We start from the raw sequence: 21,209 nt of genomic DNA on the forward strand, positions 1-21,209 counted from the left end.
GGGATGGAGTTAGGCTGAGAAAGGGGAGGGGGGTGCTTCGACAGCCCGTCTGCACTCCAACCCCAGAGCCGACTGCCGTGACCAGAGGAGAAACAAAAGAGAGAAAAAACAGAGAAAGGAGAGGGAGGGAAAAAAAAAGAAACTATAATCTGAGTGGCTTAGTGCTGTCATGCTGCCTTGGAGAGAGAAAAAAATTAATAGAAACAAAATTAAACAAGAATACTCCGTTGAGCCTCACAAGTCATTGTTTTGGCCTTTAGTATTCATTTCCATTTTTATTCCTAACATAATATGATTAACAAAAAATCCAGCCCCTGCTTGTACTAACCAGCAGATTTTACAAATGGATATAGCCTCTATAAACAACTCTATTTATAATGTTCTACGCAAACAATCCCTGGCCGCATGTGTATTCAAACTCTAAGCAGGTATTTCTAAGCAACAGGATTTCCCTGGAAGAAAGGAAAATTGGAGTTTATTTTTTTATCAGACACCTGAAGGTAGCTTGTAAAGTTTGTCTCCTGGTGCCTCTATAAAAGCCTGCAATCAGGCCCTACATAACCAGAAAACCTTTGCAGGGCTTAGGATTTGATCCTGTTTCAACAGATTCAAACTGAACTCAAATATGCAGCAAGTGAAAGTCAGTCTAGAGTGTAAATGCATCATGGGGACTTGGCCCAGGTCTCAGCAGACAAAGCTGGAACGACTGGGTAAAACCAGCCTCCAAGTTGATCCAGATCTCTCCTTAAACTTTCACAGCCCCTTTGAGTTACTGCTTGACCCTGTGCCTTTGGGTCAAGACATCCATCCCTTTCTCAATTTGTCTAACCTCTGCTTTTGTCCTTTTCCCATTATGGTACATGGATTTTAAAAATCACCTTCTAAATGAGAATAAATGCTTGAGCTGATGGAGTATTCACAACACCACTTTGTTTCTATTACATTTCAGCACTTTGTCTTGGATAGCTGTATTTGTATATATGCAGGTGAAAGATACTTTAAGATCAGAAGTGAGAAACAAGTCAAGAATTCCTCCAGTGCAAACAGCAGCAAAGCCAGTTAAAAAACTCCTCTGAAGAGCAGTGTCAAGAATTTCACTCATTAACCATCAATCAAATCCCACAGCTATTACATGCCACTATAATCCTGTAAATACCCCAGACTCCCAGACTGCTGATCAGAAGTCTCACAGCTCAGGTCTCACCTACCTGAACATGGGCCACCAAACAATACAGGCTTGTCCTTATTGCATAAAGTGGGTGGCTTATTTTAATTCTGTTTCCATGCCTTTGCTTGCTCAACTTAATACTGAAAGTGTCAAATTTTGTTTTTAATGGTATTTTCTATTATCAGTGAAATAGCAAGCATGTAAACTTACACAGCCAGATAGAATTGTTAGCCTTTTATTCTGATGTATTTCCTCTAAAGAGCTTTGAAGGACTAAATTTTTTTTTTAATTTTAGGTGATTTTTGTTTATTTGTTTTTAATAATTGAAACTACACACAGGCTTCTGGGTTACTAATAATTGCAGAAACCCATCCCAAATGCATTCATTCGCTATTCCTTCAAGTACTCCTACAAAATTCTAGGTGAAAGTTCCCAACCTGAATGTAACATTTAAGTTTACAGAAGTTGATCTACCATTCAGAATAGTATACTAACACCAAAGGACTTTACAACTTAAGTGTTTTCCTTTCTGTACTACAATGTAATTTATCAAATCTCAGAAGATTTTCTCTGTCCAGCACAAACTCAAGCCATTATCTGTGCTTTGCCTAGGAAACATTCCTCTCTTTCAGTCTTAAGTCTGGGGGTTTTTTTCCTATTATTTTCAGTCTTCCCAAGTGCCCTTCCTTGCTTTTCTTTTTCACAAGGAACATCTTTCTCCCGTAACTCCTCTCACCAAAAACTAAAACTGTTAAGGGGAAAAAAAAAAAAAGCAGATACAAATGCAGAAGTAACTCACAGATGTAGTGGATATGTTATAGTGACCATGCAGCAGAACTGGAGGGAGTAATGAAGGCAGGAGAAAAGACTCTGTCCAAGACCCTGAAAGCATGCTACCATCCTGAAGGTCCTGCAGACGACTTCAGGGGATACTTAAGTAGATGTTATCATCTGGATAGGCAAAGCAGCTGCTTGCAGAGTCCAGTTCAACCAAAACATTCAAAATCTATCTAGAGAACCCAAATACATGTACACATAAATACATACACACACACCCCAAAAAGATCAGTCATCTGGAATACATACATAATACAGTAAATCTGTATCAATGAAACCTTGCTGATTAATGTTGAGGCTATTGTCCACAAACCATTAATAATATGGGAGAGCAGCTATGCTTAGCAGCATTTTCATATTCCTACAGGACCCAAACATCGTTTCCACACGTATCCCAGCTCCAAAGACATGTATGCCTCTGGTTTTCACTCCAATCCATGCATCAAGAAAAAAAATAAAAGGAAAGCATATTCTTCAAAACCAAAGCTGGCATTAAAAACTGGAGATAACCCTTCCACTGACTGCACTCAGACTGCCTGCACAAGACACAGGCAGGCACAAGGTAAGCAGGGCCTGGACATGGAGCACCCCAGGAGGCAACGGGAATACACAACCTGACTACAAACCTTTGATGGTAGGCCCCATGAAAATGTAAAGCCAAGCCTACTTTTGGAGGAGAGATACACAAAGAAACTGGGAATCTTCATCCTTTACACTGCTATCAGAATGACCTGGCTGTGCTTATGTTCCAAGTTTGTAGAGAGAAAAGTGACATTTCACACCAATGCTGAATAGCAAACAACAAGCATTTGAAATGGAAACATGACACTGAAGCACCTATACCAAAAAATGCAATACTGCAGCCTACCCTACTTACCACAGTCTGTTAGCACATCTTTCAAAGCCTTTTCTCTGAAAGAAGGACAACCAGAGCTACATTCTCCCTTTAAATCAGGACCATGCCCAAACTGTGCTGCACAAGACATTTTCAAGGAGGATGCAGCCCAGCAGAGCATCAGAAGCTACTGCCCCTAATTTGCAGTATTTGCCACTGCCTTTTCTACAAATGGCAAAAATCTGCAGATACTGTAACTGCTCAGAGGTCACTCACCACAAAAAAGTACAACTTCTCCCCTGCAAATATTTTAAAGGGCTTTCATAGCAGCTTCCACCTTTACCTATCACTGAAGAGTAACTTTCAAACATCACTCCTGAATAACTAAATCCATCAAGGAAGCAGGACATGCTTCTCGAAGACACCTAAATTTTTGAATAAACACCCCCAAGAACTCTATAGAAAATGGAAGGAATGATTGTTTTCTAAAGGAAATTCCTGTCTGACTGCATCCATGGCAGAATGCTCTGGAATTACATGCCCTCTCTAACTAATGCTTGAGAATAAATCACATGGGGAAAAAACCCCTTCAGTTTCTAAACCCAAAATTCTAGAAAACAACAGCAACAATGTACACTGGATTAATCAATACTTTGATATTTGCCTCCTGACATCAAGAGGTGAGAAGAAAGCAAAGACAAATAGAAAACAGTGAGTGAAGTGGCAATAAGCAGTCATGTCCCAATGGCAAAACCCAAAAGGCATGGTAAAAGGTTGTGGAATTATAAAATAAGTGCCACATGCAAACACGGCCAACAAAACCACAACGTAACCACAAGGAGACACAGTTAATAATTTCCCATGACAGAAATCAGCAAGGCAACAATGCTCAAGCTAGTCAAAAAGGAAACAACATAGTTGGAACCATTCCCCTGAAACTCTACCACTTAATTTCTTAATGAAACCTTTGTGGAAAAAACTCATAAGAGGCAACTCGACCTTGGCTTGCAAACTCCTTGTTTAGTTTGGAATTACAGCAGATATAGAAGTTGCAAAAATGTATCTAGATATCCAAAATTTTCTCAGGAAACCCCAGTGGTTCTTATGCTGCTGGAATTAGTACAATTCTTCATTAAATGCTAAATGCCTGTACTTTCCCTGACACACTGGAACTCACGTGTCTAAGCACCCCTTCAGAGAGAGATTTGCAAGCAACAAGCACAGATCACAGATTTCAGTGTAAACTGCTACACTGCACAATGAACTGCAGTCCTCACCCAACATGGTTCCTTCCTTACGTTTCTTCCACAAGAAATGTCATGAAGAGGACAAGCAGACAAGGGCAGCAAATTTAAGCTTTCCCAGCATGAATCAGATCTCGTCCAGGTAAGAGCTTGATACTTTCCTCCAGTATTTCTGTCGTCCCAGAAGATACTGTTTACAATGTCATCTCTCCTGCTCCAAGTTTTAATGGTGCAAAACATCCGCATTCCCAGCATCCAAGAGTCCATGCTGGCTGAATACAAGATTTTGGAGTGGACCAATATATTCTAGGGTAGCACCTGCAGCTTCAGCAAAACACCTGCTTGCAATAGACCTGCTGCCCAAAAGACCAGGCCACTACTCTGCTGGTGAGCAGCGAGGTGAGCAATTTGGGAGGTATTCAGCATTGAAACACAGTCACCACCTCTGCTTGTCCTGCATCCTCACAAAGAATAAGAGGGGAACAGGAGATGCAGCACTTCTCTCAGCAGCACAAGCACTGTACTACAGTCAGAGGAATTACTGATCTCAAGTCCACACCTAAAAAATAGGCACAACCTGAAACTCCTGTCCTGAGAGCCATCACAGACTTTGTGACATATGCAATCTCAACAAGACCTTACTTCTTATGCTGCCAATTAAAATTACTTTTATTTATTACCCACAAATGTAATTCTGAAGGCCATGAAAGAAAACTAACATGATAAGAAAAGACATTAAAGATTACACAGATAGCATGAGGACTGGAACACTGAAGTCAATCACCAACCACATATTATCATGTTCAAACACTGCTTCTTTGCAGAAATCTACTGTAAACTTTTTATCTTGTTTTTGCTTTCAAAGTGAGTCATATTCTGCAAATGCACACTCGGTGTTGAAATCCTTTAGTATTTTGCAAGGGGTTTAATTAGCCTACCACATTACCTTGGAGACAGTCCACCATGGGAACAGTTGGTAGGTGAAGTTAAGGGGCTGGTTCTGCTGCTGGAGTGCCGGGAAGGAGTCCGACCAAGGGTATTGCTGGGAGAACCCTAACACAGAAGCAGGAAGACAGGGATTAGCAACATGTTGCAATGCACAGACAGGAGAACAACAACAGGTCCAAACATTGCCTCTGTTTGCTCTAGACAAGCTTAGTGCAGTTTTGATTATGCCTCTTGACCTAAAAATCTGCAGCCATGGTTCATCTAGTCTTTAATATGCTCCTGAAGATACGATTCTGAGGATAAAGCCAGTGTATGTGCACTTCTGTACAACCACAGTACCTGCAAATTTCAATACACAGCATGTACAGCCTGCAAATATTGCCAGAGAAATGGTTCATCAATCCAGCTATCCAGCTTCTCAAACAAGATTTGCAAGGCTCCAAAATATGCTCACCATTACCCTGGCAATTTAGCATTCTAATTACACAGCTATTTTCCACATTGTCTAAAGCATTCTGATTATGCTTGTTAGGAGCATAAGTAAGCAGTCTAACTTATCATTTTTCCACTGGTCTGCACAATTTTTTATACCACAGCAAAATGAGTAGAAATTGCTCTCAATTCTGACACTTTTCACATAGAGTCAGAAGTATTAGAGAATCCAGACCATTTGCCTGGAAGCCTAACACTGCAGTTCTAGCTTAGCCTAAATTCTACTCGGCCCTGTTAAAGTGCTAAGATAGGGGGGTTCAAATTCCAGCAAGTTCACAAGATTTCCACATTAAAAAGACAAAAAGTTCCCTAATCCTTGCTGCTCTAGGAAGGGAAAGAAATTTCCTATTTAAATATTCTACTAACACATTCCTTCAGTGAAATAAAAATATGTAAGAGCTTCATATAAAAGCAGAACATCAGGTAATAGGCATAGACTGAGGTGACCTTGTAGGTCACATTAAAGATCCTGTAAACTCCTTAAAAGACAATATATCTGTTATTAAACTGATCTCAATAATAGTCATAAGCCCAGAAAATCTGTGGTATCAGGATCTGTTTTAGCCAAAAAAGTCATTACTGGCAGGACTTTCAAAAGCACCACCAACTTGAAAGCACAAACCCCACCAATTTTAATGCACTTCTCAGTAATTTTTTAATCTCTTCTGGTTAGGACTGTATTAAATTTTAAAATAACTCAGTTTTTTATTTTAATGGTCCCTATTAAAAGCAACATCAAACAAAAGCCTCTGTTGCCATATTGCTTCAAGACAACAGTTACAGATAATTCAAACTGAACATCTGCAACAGCTTATCAATGAGCTGCTGTCTTCAGGGCTCTGCTGTTTGCAAGGACAAGGGCCTCTCACCACACTGGTGTTACTGGAGTTCTTGAGGTGGTTGTGCAGGAGCTTGGTAGCACCATCCTGGAATGTTTTTGGCAAGGCACCAAGTAACATGGTAAACTCAGGAGTGTTCAGTTCAAAGAGAGAAATCAGGACTATTTGTGCTGCCTGAAAAGAAGAAGAAAGAAGAGACCATCAGTTTTTATTCTTTGAAAAGAGCACACATTCTCATAGTAGTGAACCTTACAGTAAATGATGTGTGTTTCACTCAAAAAGAAGACTCCTCTACCAGACAAATCTTTGAAATGTTCTTTGTGATGTATTATAAGAGCAATAGTTAATTTTTTTAGTTCTTAAAGCTTAAATATATTTTTGCATTTATATAATTATTTGCCCAGATGTGAAGTGTACAGCTATTCACAACTAGTGAGAAACTTTTACCATTGGCCTGTCCAGCACATATTTCAATTGAACAAGTTACTGCAAAGATTTACTGAGAACAAATAAAACTAGAAGTTCAAATAAGTATGAAGACTCTAGGACTGCAATTTGTCACTCCGGTGCTTTTTATTGTGTGTGTGGGACTAGTTCTCTTCCCACCCAACCTCTCCTCTTCCTAGGGATCCTAAGTTTGTTTCATCAAACAGATAATCCACCTCTCCTTGTAAATCTTAACCCCACTGAGGCTGTTTCAGCAATACAAGACTCCATCTGAAGTAGAAGATCAATGAGGATGGTGAGAACCACCATTCTCTCATCCATGGACAGGGTAAACCCCACCAGATTTCCTAAATTTAGTAAGTGAAACTGAGGTGCCACTGAAACAATTGAGAATTCTACCATTAATTTTAGTGGACAGGGTTTGCTTTATCTGCCTCAGAGAACTGCTGCCAGAACAGGATCTCCCCATATCCATTAGCAAACATACAGCTCTGCATATCCTGAACTAAGACAATGGAATCAAATGGGAATGGAAGCAGAATAAATCACAGTGTGCAGACCTGAAAAAGTAATTAACATCACATGTTCCTAACTAGACTTCCCCAGCAGAATCCAGCCTGCATGGATGCACCAATTCTATGGGTTTTTTCCCAGACTTTACTTTGAAAGTATACAAACATACAAACATTGATAAATAGAACAATAAAAATGAAGCACTGATGAACGACCTCTGATGGCCTGCAGCAGCACCTGCTCCAAGGGGCGTGTAGCCATTGACACATCAACTCCAGAATACCTATCTGGACACAAAGCAGTGGCTTGGGCTTACAAAGTTAAGCAGCAAAGCTACACACGCTCTTATTTTGGAAAAGCATACACACATGCTTAGGAAGAGCAGATGCTTGTGTTTGACCCTTTCAGGAACTTTCTAAAATCTCCTAAAAATGAAAAACAACTTTGAAAAGGGTGTAAATATAATTCCCTGCTGTGGGGATAAATGTACATTCATTGTTCTCATCAATTTAAAGAAGGATTTTTTAGTAAATAATGTGTTCACAAACATACTGTGCCATAATTAAGTGTATCTGCAATTCCCTGTGGAGTGGAATTCCTCACAGATGATGAACTTGAGTACACAAGAACCTTTCATAATGGAGGGGAATCACAGTACCTCATTGTTTCAGTGTGCAAACTGCAACTCAAGCTATACTGTTTTCTTCTGCCATCAGCAGCAACTAGCACAGTTTTGTATAGAAAAACATTTTCCATCTATGAAAGTTTGGTCAGTGTCATCCTTTTCATTTGGCCAACAAAGGAACCAAGGCCCACAGCACTCAATGAGCTTCCAAAGACTGCAGCAAACAAGGTCTTCAGACTTCATTCCAGATGGATCATGCTGCCTCTCCTGCCAAAACTCTCACTGACTTGAACAGAAACACAGTATGTCATTATTCACTCTATTATAAAGATCTAAGGATGAAAGAAGTGGGGAGATAATTTTCCCTCTGGCTTTCTCAATTCCATAGTCTACTCTCTTCTGACCTGAAGTTTTGGGCAACTCTGCCATGAAGCCTGCCTGGTATCCAACAAGGAAGTGTATTTCTGTCCATTTTGATCCAAGAACTTTTAAGTTTTCACCAGCACAGTATTTTCTGTAATAAAAGTATTACTGCACACAAGAGATCTCAGAACAAGGAACAGCAAGTTTCAGTGAATGCAAAGTGACAAGTCATGCCAGAGTACATTCCCACTGGTGAACAGCATGCGCATCCTCGATGGTTAGGAGTGGACATGCAGATCCTCCATGTCAGAACAAGCAGATCTCACATTCATTGAGATTAAAAACAAACAAAGAAACCCAAAAAACCCAAAACCGCAAAAAAACCCCAAACCAAACCCCGTGAAAATTGATCAACAAGGTTCCCAGATTGAGAGATTGCTTAGAGATTAGAATATCTGGAGTTATCAACTGGTAAATTAGGAGCTGCCCAAGGTGTGAAACGATTTCAGATACCTTTGTCCCACAAATCTCCCACTGATGGCTTAGAAATAAAGTCCATCCTTGGAGACCTCCTAAGTAAGTAGGGCAACCAGGTGCAAGAGCACACACACACTCTACGATGGGACATTCTGGAGGGACCTTTCTTGTATGACAGAGATGTTCCAGATGCATCTCACAAATCTGAGCAAAACCTTCAGCAAAGCTCCACCACAAACACTGATACCACAGACATTGTCCTAGTGGAGTAGCTGAGAGAAGTTTCAGGTCTCAGAGGTCGCTACAGTTTTGTTCCACTTTTGCATTTTGACTTTAATAAAAACAGAACTATGTCTGCCCTCCCTCTTTGCACAAAATACAGCTTGTCTTTAGGAGTGGCTGCCAGTATTCTGTGTACCCAGTGCTCTTCAGCAGCTTTCCTATCTCCTGTAAATAGTCATTGGGTTTTGAATGAAGTGCTGAACAGTAGCTCCCAGTGCTCACAATCTTTCGTGGCCTCAAAGAAAACAGACCTATAGTTTATGCCTTTTGAAATAAAGCCAAGGACTACTACATCCTGAGAGTGGTGCTCCAGTAAAAGTCTCAAAGGCAACACTGGAGTTGCATAGGTAAAACCCTGTCTGTGCTCTTTCTAAATCGTCCTCAGCCATCCAACTTCACTTCCAAGTTTATTTCAGGCAAGAGCCATTATTTGGAAGTACACCCATAATTTCCTACCCAGTATTTAACACACAAAGGTCTTGGTCCCTACTACCATAAGATGAACACTATTACTTACTGGCTTCAAAAGCTGGAAGATCCACACTAGCTTGAAATCACATTTGTAACATGCTCCAAGTCTCACTCCTGCAATACTTCCCATTTCTAATGCCAGTAGTTTTATTTCAGTAATGAAGAGCATCAGGAGCAGCATTTCCACATCTGTCTTAATAGTTAGATCTGGACACACTTGATAATCCTCTAAGTTTCACTTACCTAGCATATTTTTTCCTAATCAAAGGACATCTTCTACAGATAATGTTAAAAAGAATTTTGAATCTGTGGATTTTCAGCTTGTGACAAATCAGAGACATTTTCATAATCTCTGAATTTCTCAACATCTTCTGAAAATCTTGTTTCACTAGATTACTGTCAGAGTAAATAAATTTAACAAGCAATAAAAAAACCTTATTTCTGTACACAATGCACAAACATTCTCCATGCAACGTGCTTGATGATATATAGTCTGAAGAAAGTAATATCTGAATTTTCCCTTGCCTTTGTGTTCCTGTACCATTAGTATGGAACACTAATCCATCTCCTTCAGTGACATATAACGTAGACCCTACAGATTACCTAACCTTAATGAAGCCATTCTCTGCTGGCTTGAGCTGGGGAAACTCCAGTCACTTCAGAGCCTGACTGTGCTAAAGAGGGGGTCTGGCTCAGTGTCAGGTCCTTGAATCATTTGCAAAGGATTGCTTATGTAACTTCATTATTTTCCTTATCACAATGCAGTGAGGGATCAGGTTCCACCAGACAGTGGCAGCTCCCAAAGCTGCACACTTAGGTCACTGCAATTCCTGCTGTCCAACAGTGTCAGCTGCTAAAGGGACACAAATGCTTTAGCAATATCTGTTTTTTGTTTTTACCTAGATGGTGGATGATAGTCAGACTTATCAAAAGCTGTAACCTTTTCAACTTGGCTGAATTACAAGAAACTCTCTTTGAAATTGCTTGGGCTTATTAAGCAAAAAGATCAAGGTTAAGTAGAAAAATCCATTGATTTTAGAAAGGAAATGTGGTCAGCGACCTAAGGTTAATAAAAGTGCCTTATGATTGCTGTTGCTGCTGCTGGTCCAGTGGACCAAGCAGAATAACCAGCTAGTTGCCTGCCTACATGAAGGCAGTTCCCAATTTACTCAAACATTTATTGGTGATGGGCTCCCAACACAAGCAGCCCCATAAACAGAGGGGACTTTGTACCCATATCCTTTATGAGGAACTACAACAAGACAGTTAACAGAAAAACACATCAAAGCCAAAAATTACTTCAGACAGACACACTTTTTTCAGGCTCCCAGTCCAGGTCTCTTTACACAGCTAGACAGTTGAGTTGAGACTGCAAACACAATTAGTGTGATTAGTGCACAAGGCTTTCAGTCTACCTGTTTACATTTCTCTTCCAAGTTTCCTTCACCAGGCCCTGAGGAGGCTGTAGTTGTCCTAGCTGGCAAATCCTCACCCACCCAACTATGCATCGTCTGGGTTTGACAAACAGGAAAGTTGGTATTATTCAAAGAAAACAGATTTCAACTCAATCACCTAAACATTACACATGCTATCTTTTTGCAGAAGAATTCTGATCAATTTCTTGCTTCATTTCAAGAAACAAAAAGCATTATTTGATGTCATCAGAAGAGCACTTCTTTCAGCAGAGGGCAGCTGAAATTAAATTAAAATTAAAAATTAAATATTAAATTCAGCCACAGCTCTCAGGCTTACAGATCATCCCTTAGTTCTTCTACAAGGCATTGCTGTGGCAACCTCCTGGTGGCCTCCACAATCCCTTGAAAACATCTGCTGAGGTGCAGAGCCTAGGCATTGCTGAACTGAAATGGCACTTGCATCTGGCCAGCCAGGAATGGGGGAATAAGTGCATCTCCCTGCACCTGCCCTTGCAGGTATCTCAAAGTTCAGAGTAAGTTACAGTTAAGAACTTGCAAACTCCTGTCCCCAGTCTGGACATCAGTCTGATGGACCAACACTGCCTATAAATGCCTTTTATCACGTGATCAGTCTGGGGAAGAACCTCAGCAACATCTACTCACTTTTGACAAACACAATCATATTCTGAATGCATCACACACTTCACCATCCAGTCTAAGGCAAATGTGGTTTTTAATAACTTAGGACACAATGGGGCAGAGAAGCTCTCTCCCATGTCACTTTGAATGATACTAAACTGCAGATCAAATAGAGATCCACTGAGATCAAGAGGCAGCACTTGCACATTAGGCAGCTTGCATTAGCACACACTGGCACACGGCTTCAATTCTCCAGTGAGTAGCTGATGTTAAGTGAGTTATTCACATCTACTGAGAGTTTGCAAGCTCTAAACAAGTGTTATTTCAGTGTACTTTCCAGCAGACAACTAAGTATTAGCTGGCACTGAACTAGCAAACTATCTAGTGAACCAAACCTCCTGCTCGTTCCTTTTTCAGGCCTAGAATCAGATGAGCAAGGACGTCCACAACACAGACATGGATGGCAATATGAAGCACAATGGCCTTAGCAGTTTATACATAATCCAAGCACGTTAGCTTGAGTACAAGTTTTTAAACACACAGTTTTCCCAAAACATTTGTATTAGAATATGCTGTTCACATCCACATCCTGAAAAGAAAGAATTTGTTTCACAGATTTAAATACAGAAACAGATTAAATCCATGTTGCTATTGTGTTTTACACAGTACACACTTAATACGTCATGAAAGCCTTTTACAAGTCAGAGATGGTTGCATTACAAGTGTCAAAGGCATCTCAGAAAAGTGACAGCAAAAAAGATGCAGCACCAAATCACCACGTTTGGATTACTTTTCTATAGCAGATAGATGTGCACTGCTGATTCATGACCTAGGCACAGAAAAGACCATGCCAAAATGTTCATTATTTCTTGAAAACCTTAGACATTACCCCAGAAATCAAGCTGATGAAGGCTGCCATGAGTAACTTTGCTCATTATGAAGTGACAGTTGTTGCAAAAGCAGGTTTCAGGACTAGAAACAAAGGTTACACTTCATTAACAACTGAGAAATTTTTCTTATACACCTGGCATGATAGAAGTCTGAATTCTCAGGCAAAAGTTCCCACATATAAACTAAGAAAGAAGAGCTACTGAAGTCATGCGGTTTGTAATGAAAACACGCACTTTAATCTGCATGGAGTTTCAAAATGCTAGAGGAAGTATGGCAGAATTATCTGTCACACTCCAAACAGCTCTGCAATACATCACGTAAACATCACCTCGACCTGATTTTCAAAGCAGATACATCACCTGTACCTGTGTAGGGGTGTGTGTGTGTTTATATAATGGCACGTACACACAAACACATTGTGCACAGACACATAATATATGTGTGAGTACACACACCCTGTGAAGCTATTTCTTCTCTCATATTACCACTCACTAGCTCCTCTAGCAAACAGAGTATGTGCTTATATTCAAATGCTTTCAGCTCAAAGCATACTAGAAGGCTGTATAAAGTGGAGGGACTCGTTTTAAGGAAATCTACCCCAGCACCATGCTTCCAGCAAGCACACCATGATTTTCTGGCCACTAACACTGGGTGAAAGCCAAAGTTTTCCCTACACTGAGTACACTAAAAACATTTGGGCTCTCATAGCTCTGTAGCATCAAATTCAAAACAAACAGAAAATGAGGGATACTATTTTGGAAACACAGCTAGGACACAGAGATCCTTTTTGTTCTAACAGCTTTAAATCAAGTAAGCACTACAGTCCACCAGGTGCCATTTCTGATGTATTACACTATTTTTCCTAACACTACGTTTTAAGTGCCGGACAGAAGTTCCTCTGGGCATTTAGACTGAGTTTGACTTCTTTAGGAATATTTCTTGGCTAAAACAATTTGCCATTCAAAAGCATTTCTGCAAATGTCCTCTTTGCCACTGCTACTGTAACAGGCCATGACCAACAGTGTTTATTGCTCAACACCAGTAAAGATCAGCAAAATGCCATTTCAGCTCACTAAGAGGCTTTGGGAGTGCTCTTACAGTGACACATCTGTCCCAGAGTTGCAGAAATCAGCCTGATGCTAGATGGAAAATTAAAACTTTGAAGAGATTTTAGCGGTTACATGGCATCACCATGCAAAGGAGCTTAATTTCCTTTCCTTAAAAGTGTTTGCTTTCCTGTCACTAGTGCCCCTCCTACAGATATCACAGCAATATTTCATCCAAAGTTGCTCTATCTAGGCTTTACTGATAGACAGGATTTCCTTATCAAAGTGACAATATCATTATTTCTCAAGAAATTACATTGAAGATTACTAGTTAAAGAATTAAATACGTTTTCAGTGCCTGCTTCAGCTTATGAAGAGTCTGTTGGCCTGCAGCTTTCTCTCTGAAATCTTCATCTTCTGCATCATTCAGAAACTGTTTCTCAATCAGTTTTCGTGAAAAAAATCTGATCCCAAAGTCATTTTCTTTGGCTATCCCTACACATCACCTGAAAACCAGTGGTACCAATCCAAGGAGAGCCTTCCCCAGGGTACTCCCAGGGGGGCTTCATCTTCATGAAAATTAGAGCAACACAAGCACCCTCCTGGCCTTTTTGATGCATTGCAGTGGTTCTAGTTTCTTACCAAAACCCAGCCAACCGTCTGTATTCAAGGGCAGCTTGCAGTTACAAGTGGGGCAGTTGAAAGAAAAAGTTTTCCCAGTTACGTAAGTGGAAGGTAGAACATGGTGTACAGGTGACATAAGGCTGCCCATAACATGTAAAAATGTCTTCAGGCTTGTAAAATAAAACCACTGTAGGAATGCCTCATCAATAGAGAAGCCAGTCGGGATATTTGGAAAAAAGGAAAAAATTTCTTCTGCCCCAAGATTAGTACTCCAAATACCAATCAGGCAATACAGATCTTGTTATTTATCATTAAGACCAGAGCTAGGCTGATTAACAAGATGGTAAGAATTGTCAATGGACTTCACCTCAGGCGGCCTCATTCCCCTTCAGCCTCAGTACAAGGTCCTCCTAAACACTAAGATCCTGTGTGCCCTCACAGCTGATTCCATACCCACAAATTCTGGGCACTAATGTTAAATAAAAGTTTCCATTCAGACAAGCCTTGGACAGGAAGCTTCTGTAGGCTTTGGCCAGAGTCAAATGAGAAGTCTTATTCTAATTTCCATTCTCAAACTGATGGCTCTTTTCCAAGATCAAAGTATTTTCCCACACAGAGCCCATGCCTGTAATCCAAATTCAATAAGCATTTTACCTACGTAAGGATTACACAACAACTTTGCTGGCAGTATTACTAATAAAATGGTGAAGTTACTGACTTATAATGTCCTCACAGACCAGTCATCACAGTATTAGCACTGCTACTGTGTTACTTTTCTCTGTGGCAATTAACTGGCTTTTGTATAATTATTTCATCAAATCAAACAATTTCCAGAGGAAAGTCAGAATTAACACCCTGCTACAGAGGGGAATAAATCAGTGCAGAGGAAAGTCAAGTACCTCATACAAGGTTAGATACTACTGCAGTTGAAATCACAGCTCAGTTATCTGAAAGTCTGATCTGTGCCCTGCCCACTGATAAGCTCTGCTTGGGGAAAAAGCCATGAGCTGGCTGCATGTGCAAGCATCACCAACAGGTGCTCTCCTCACACTGGAAACACATCCCATCCAGGTCTCCAGGCAGCACTGCAGGACCTGCTCCTACACTGTGGCTTTTGTTCAGCATGGAGGGTAAATGCCCTCACCTTTCTTCCAGCACTGCTTGCAGGAAGTAAACCTTAAGCCGAATGCAGGGTAAACACCCATAAGTACTAACAATCTTTAAAACAAGACAAATATTTACCCATAACACACTGCAGATCACCTTATTTTAAACCTAAAGCTTGACAATAAGTTTAACTGTACACAGTTCATGGCTACTATGAGCAGTTTAAATGATTTCTGCCCTGAGAGGGAATCACGACATTTTGTCAATGATACACTCTTTAGTATCAACTGCATGTTTCTCATAGTACATCACATTTTCCTTGTGATAACAGAGCTTATGTTTAACTACAGGTGTCATTCCATACAGGACCATAAATTGTTCTATGCAAAACAGCATTTCCTTTGACTTTTTCTGATTTCACTAGCTACAAAACTTGAGCTGTAGTTCCAAGTCATGTCAGATTGGTTAAGTGTGCCCATTAAGTGTACTTAAGTGTTGTCACAAGAATACATAAAGTAATTAATAAAGCTGTAGCATTCGGTTTGAAAAGGTTTTTGGGCTAAATGACATTTCTTGTTCTATTTTTCCACAGTGCCTTAACACTATGTGGCTGGGACCTCTACAACCATCACACAGTAAATAGCAGTAATGGACAGATGATCACTAACAAAAGGATAACCTCAGTATAGACTGAAAATATAATCAATTTCTTGAACAGACACCTTGATTGCTATCACAGGATCAGATCTGCATGACTAATTGCCACGTGCACACAATAGCCACATGCCTTCCCCACTGGTGAGAGAGATCACCAGTGTGAGGAATTTTGCTTTATCTGCCTCTGCTCAAACCCCAGACAGAACAGCATGGCCACCACACACAGATGCTTCCTGCATTATGGTAGAATTCAGTAACTCAGACTTGGGTGAGGAGGATATTGGCTGTGGGACTACATTTCTTGGGGGAAAGAGTCCCTACCTTCACGAGTAGCTGATCAGCAGCATCACTGTTCCACCAAGTCAGCCACAGTCCTACCTGTGGACAGGACTACACCACCCAGGAGCCTTCAGTACCAAGAATGATGTGCACTCTTGACAGCTTGTAGGAGCTGAGTTGATTACAGTGGTAGTCTTAAGCCCAGATTCTACTGAAAAACTACCTATTTTTACACTTTTTACAGGCCTCTTGTGGTACTTCAATCACCTGAAGACAAAATTGATTCTTCTCCTTCCCAGTAATCTCTACTGCCATCTCCATTTTCAGGTTGTCACAGTGTTTACAAGGCATGGTCTGCTTTGCATTTAGAAAACCTCAGATCTTGAAGGCCACCATAGTACCTTCCACAAGGGTGGAATCTTCTGATGCTTAAATGAATCATCTTGATATTCAAAAGGTACTGCTTTTTTTTTTTTCCAAGTTATATTCTCAAAAAAAGCACGGCAGTACTCAATTGTGTTCTTCAGAACATTTCACCTGCCTGGATTGGCTCTTGATAATCCAATTCACGATTGCATAATGAATTTATTAGTCTGTTAACTACAGTCCTGACAGAGATAATAGCCAATGATTGCTTATAAATCCTTTGCTGCACTGTTTCTTCTAAAGCCGCTGGTTTGTACTATGTTCTTAATAAAACCAGAGTACAGCAACGGTATGATGAAATAAAGATCACCTGTGCATTTGTTTTTAGTAGCCTAACTTAGCTGAACTGTGTAATAATTTATTTGAAAACTACAGGCAGTGAAGGCAAATCCAAGTCACATGCAGGTTTAATAAAAAGACATTTTGATTCAGTAATCTCTTGTCAGCCTCAAGGCACGTGCCCAAGTACTGCCCAGGCAGAGTTTGCTGGAAGTTTTTGCCAGAGCTGTGCAAGCCATTGGAACAGACAGAAGGATGGACACCACAGTGAGCACCCCCTCCCCACAGCCCACAGGGAACAGCAAACATCCAATGTTTCAGCTGCAGCATACTTTGCTCTGCTCCCTTCGCACGCAGCAATGATGACCTCTAATGGTGGAATGTTTCTCCTGCTGAGCAATGTGCAGAGATTTTGCTTTTCAATGCTTATTTCTACTTAAAATAATCAGAACTTCCCCTCACAGCCCAGCAGCAAACTGCTTGAGATCCACCTGAACTGTAACACAGAAGCAGCTGCTTTGCCTGATCAATTCTTTCTGACTTTGGACACAGAAACATTAAAATGCAAATCTATATTCCAGATCCAAGTCCAGAATTTAAAGTACTCCTTTATTCCTGAGGCAGACTATCTCACAGAAGCAAGTTTCAGTTACAGTGCTGTGAATAATCCCTGTAGAAAGTCTTCAGAAAACAGGATGTTCCTTTTTGCCCCAGAACCAATCATCTGTATGTGAGCAAGCAAACAGCACACACCCAAACAGCTTCTTTGAAGCCTTCCTTCAAGCTGCTGGGTAATGCTGCACACATGTGTGGCAGCATATTTGATACCCAGCAATCTTTTTATCAGAATCAAATAAAAGTAATTTTAGTATTTCCGAAGTTATAGAATGGTATGTTGTTCTAGTATTAAGTCAACATTTTATGTGCATATAGTGTTAAGTTCTCATATAATTTTTACATTGTGGAATTATTAAAATTTGGTTGGGTTTTTTTTAAATCCAAGTACATCTCAAAGCCTTTACCTCCTACTGGAAATATAAGGTAATTTTAAATTGTGTTACAGATGTCAGCTACATAAAACTAAGCCTTGCTTGTCTCTTGGAAGAGATGAGTATCACTACCTGTCCTATTTTAGCTTGCCTGACACTTGCATCTAGAGCAAGATAAAGAACAAGGTAACTATTACCCAGGCCTGACCTAATTGTGTCAGTTTTTCCAGGCAGAGATAAACACACAGCACTTAAAAGAAAAGGGTTGAGAGCCCCTGGCAGCTTACTGATTTGTTTACTTTCTTTTAACAACATTATAACACTGAATTTTGCTAGCTTTCAGTCTACAAAGCACAAACCCTTCACCTAAACAACAAACAAACCTAGAGATATTTCCAGAATGCTCAAGAAAAAGCACATTTTCAAACTATGATCACTTTTTGTATGGTAATAATAGTTAAAAGGCACACAAAAATTATGAAAGGAAAAAAATTATGAAAACACGCTTCAGAACTGTGTGGACTGAATTAACAGTTTTGTTTGGACAGTGAGGTATGCAAAATCAGGGTTTTTTTAAGTTAGAGTCTAATCACTGAACTTCTCATTACCTTTATGACGGGTTTGTTTGCTTCTTTTCTCCTTTCTGAACAGTGATAATTACTGCAAATAATTCATTGTCCTGGCTTACCTTTCTCACATCTGAGCTCTTTGGTTCTGTTGTCCAGGTTATAATTCTAGATACAGCAAGTCTTGTCTCACTGGAGTTCACAAAGTCTGTTGGATCCATCTGTCTTGCCAAGGACTCAATATACTTCAGGATAGCAACTTTCACCTGAGAAATGAAAAGGGATTTGTGAAGCTTAGGAGCTGGCAAAGATGCATTTTTCCCATAGGGACAGATGCCACTACAGATTGGCAAGAATTTGTCACATGGTGGGGGAGAAGTATTCCTGTGACATACATGTCTCAAAGTTGCCAATATAATTTCTATATCATGCACATATTGCAAATAATTACCTTCTCATGAGTTCTGTGCTTTATGGTATGCCTGACATGACAAACTAAGACAAGCATGTTGATGCCTCAGTGAAATGGCTTTTGATACTGACCTTCAGGTTTGGTGTCTGGGTCTGATCTACAATAAACCTCATCAAAATGTTAAATTGCTGATCAAATGGAAAAGAATCCCTGTCCAAAGAAAACAAAGGCAAAAACATAATGCAACATAAGCTAAATTAACTCAATACCTTAAAGCTTACAAAACAGATTTCAACACGCTTTTCTCCTTGGTAACTTTACTATCAATAAGAGGAACTCTAAACTTAAGGATTAGCTAATTATTGACACAATACTGGACTAAACTGCTAAATCAGTATCTTTACACACTGTTACTTTACTCTCTGTATACTTCTTCAGCTTTTGGCACACCTGTCCATTCCTTTACATTTCAGACTCTGCTTTGTTTCCTTATCTCTAGAAGCAGCTTGGTTTATCTTGTCCTTAGGGTTCATGGCTGGTTTTGAACTCTCTCCTCTTTTTTCCTACTTTATTCTATTTTCTCCTAGATTATTACTACTTTTTCTTCTCTTTTTTAATTAACCTATTTCTAGAATGAGCTGAGCTTTATTGTAATAGTGTCCTGTGCAGGATATCCTTTGAAAAGGACATGGAGTGCAGAACTGGTGTAAGCACTGCAGTAGCATTCAAGATCTTATCCTGTTATTTGTGTTTGAACGTGAAAGAGGTGCTGAACTTTGTGGTAAAGCACCTTTCATATTCTGAATATTGCAATTCTTTTGGTACCTGTCTATCAAAAAAAACCTGATATCTGAGCAAACACCCCACAAAACCCTAACATTAATCAGTTATATTACATTTATTTTTTGAAGTTACTTATTTAGAAGAGAGACAGGCCATTTTAATTCAATACTTGGAATATTGTGACATAACTTTGTTCTCCTTTATTCTTATATTCATCAAGATTGAACCCTCAAAATACACAGTACTGCTGGATTTCTAAAATGTTTATGCCCTCCTGTAATCCTGAAAAAATCTCCACAACATTTGCCATCTGAGTACTCTACCTGGTGACATCCAGAGCTTTTTGAACTTTTGCCTGCACAGACCCCAACAAATCTGCTCCCATTTTTTTTAGCAACTGGGTCAGGAGAACAAAAAGCCAATCCTGCAAGTCATCTTTATGAATGATGATGAAATCAACCAGGGTTTCCAGAAACATGCTGAAGACCTATAAACAAAACAAGTGTCAGAGAAAGAAATACAGTCCTTAAAATATTCAAAGGGGAGGGGGGTTTACAGTCTGAGTTTCAGGATTATTTTGTTATAAAAGTTTCATGAATGAATGATTTTAGTGACTACATTGCTCTGGAAAAAAAGATCACACAAGACATCTAAAATGTGTTGTATTAAAATACCACATGTAACAAATGAAGGAAGGGGGTAGGAAACACTTACTCTCTGTTGTGAATTCCACGGCAAAGCAGGCCATGCAACAAAACAAACCACTCGTTAGCACACAGAGTGATCAAGGATGCAGTTTCTCAACAGATAAAAGACACATTCATTGAAAGTTTACATCTTCTTAAAACACAATCTCTTCTCAGCAGAGTTACTTAAAACATTGTATACCTTGGATCAGATTCAGTCTCCTCAGTCAAGAAAGTAACACGTGTTTATATACATTTATATGAACAAAGCTACATGTGTTTAACACCACAGCTAATGAGTTTGTATCAGTAATTCTATAAAAGCAGTGATGACAGATCACTGCTGCCACTAAGGACGTACTTGAGCCCAGTGTGCAATAAACTCCCACCTTACTCAAAAATTGGAAACACTTTGCAAACAGATAATTACACCTCCATCCTTTCCACTACACATACCTTGGGGAACCAAAACATTAAGAACTTACAGGTAGGTACTACATGTTTGGTGAGACCTACGGGACAGCTGGTCTACAGTATAATTAAGGCCAAAAATGCACATTTTGAGCAAGACCTGTGACAGGCTACTCTGCCTGCCCATGGAATTTCCACCTGACAATCATTTATTAAAACTGTTTTACCAAGAGGTCTTGAAGTACAAAGATTTATACAACTTATTCTTTCTCAACCTGCATTTAACCCAACTGCAGATCTTTTAAACTGGTTTTCCTCAACTAGCAAAACTCAGAAAAGGGCATGAAATTCCCTATTCCCTTCTCCCTGCTGCCCCTTAGCTGTCAATAGAAAGCCACTAGCTCTGAACATGCCTATGAGCCCTACCTCCCCATTCTGTGGCCCACTTCTCCTTAAGA

The 21,209-nt window shown here is 39.9% G+C and overlaps 1 protein-coding gene across 6 annotated transcripts in view; it reads right to left on the reverse strand.

Moving 5' to 3' along the window:
* The window catches only part of CLASP1 (cytoplasmic linker associated protein 1), a 173,070-nt gene that overhangs the window by 25,699 nt on the left and 126,162 nt on the right, over positions 1–21,209 (reverse strand). For 3 of the 6 annotated variants that reach the window (XM_069021034.1, XM_069021033.1, XM_069021032.1), the window contains 6 exons: positions 19,978–20,141; positions 19,003–19,081; positions 18,582–18,725; positions 10,957–11,052; positions 6,394–6,537; positions 5,031–5,137 (listed from right to left, as the gene is read on the reverse strand). In XM_069021034.1, the coding sequence (XP_068877135.1) occupies positions 5,031–5,137; positions 6,394–6,537; positions 10,957–11,052; positions 18,582–18,725; positions 19,003–19,081; positions 19,978–20,141 (734 nt within the window). The remainder of the gene's footprint in view (positions 1–5,030; positions 5,138–6,393; positions 6,538–10,956; positions 11,053–18,581; positions 18,726–19,002; positions 19,082–19,977; positions 20,142–21,209) is intronic. The other 3 variants (XM_069021037.1, XM_069021036.1, XM_069021035.1) reach the window with 1 other exon arrangement.

The sequence above is a fragment of the Aphelocoma coerulescens genome, chromosome 7 (assembly GCF_041296385.1).
Source record: "Aphelocoma coerulescens isolate FSJ_1873_10779 chromosome 7, UR_Acoe_1.0, whole genome shotgun sequence".
In the NCBI taxonomy this organism is placed as follows: domain Eukaryota; kingdom Metazoa; phylum Chordata; class Aves; order Passeriformes; family Corvidae; genus Aphelocoma; species Aphelocoma coerulescens.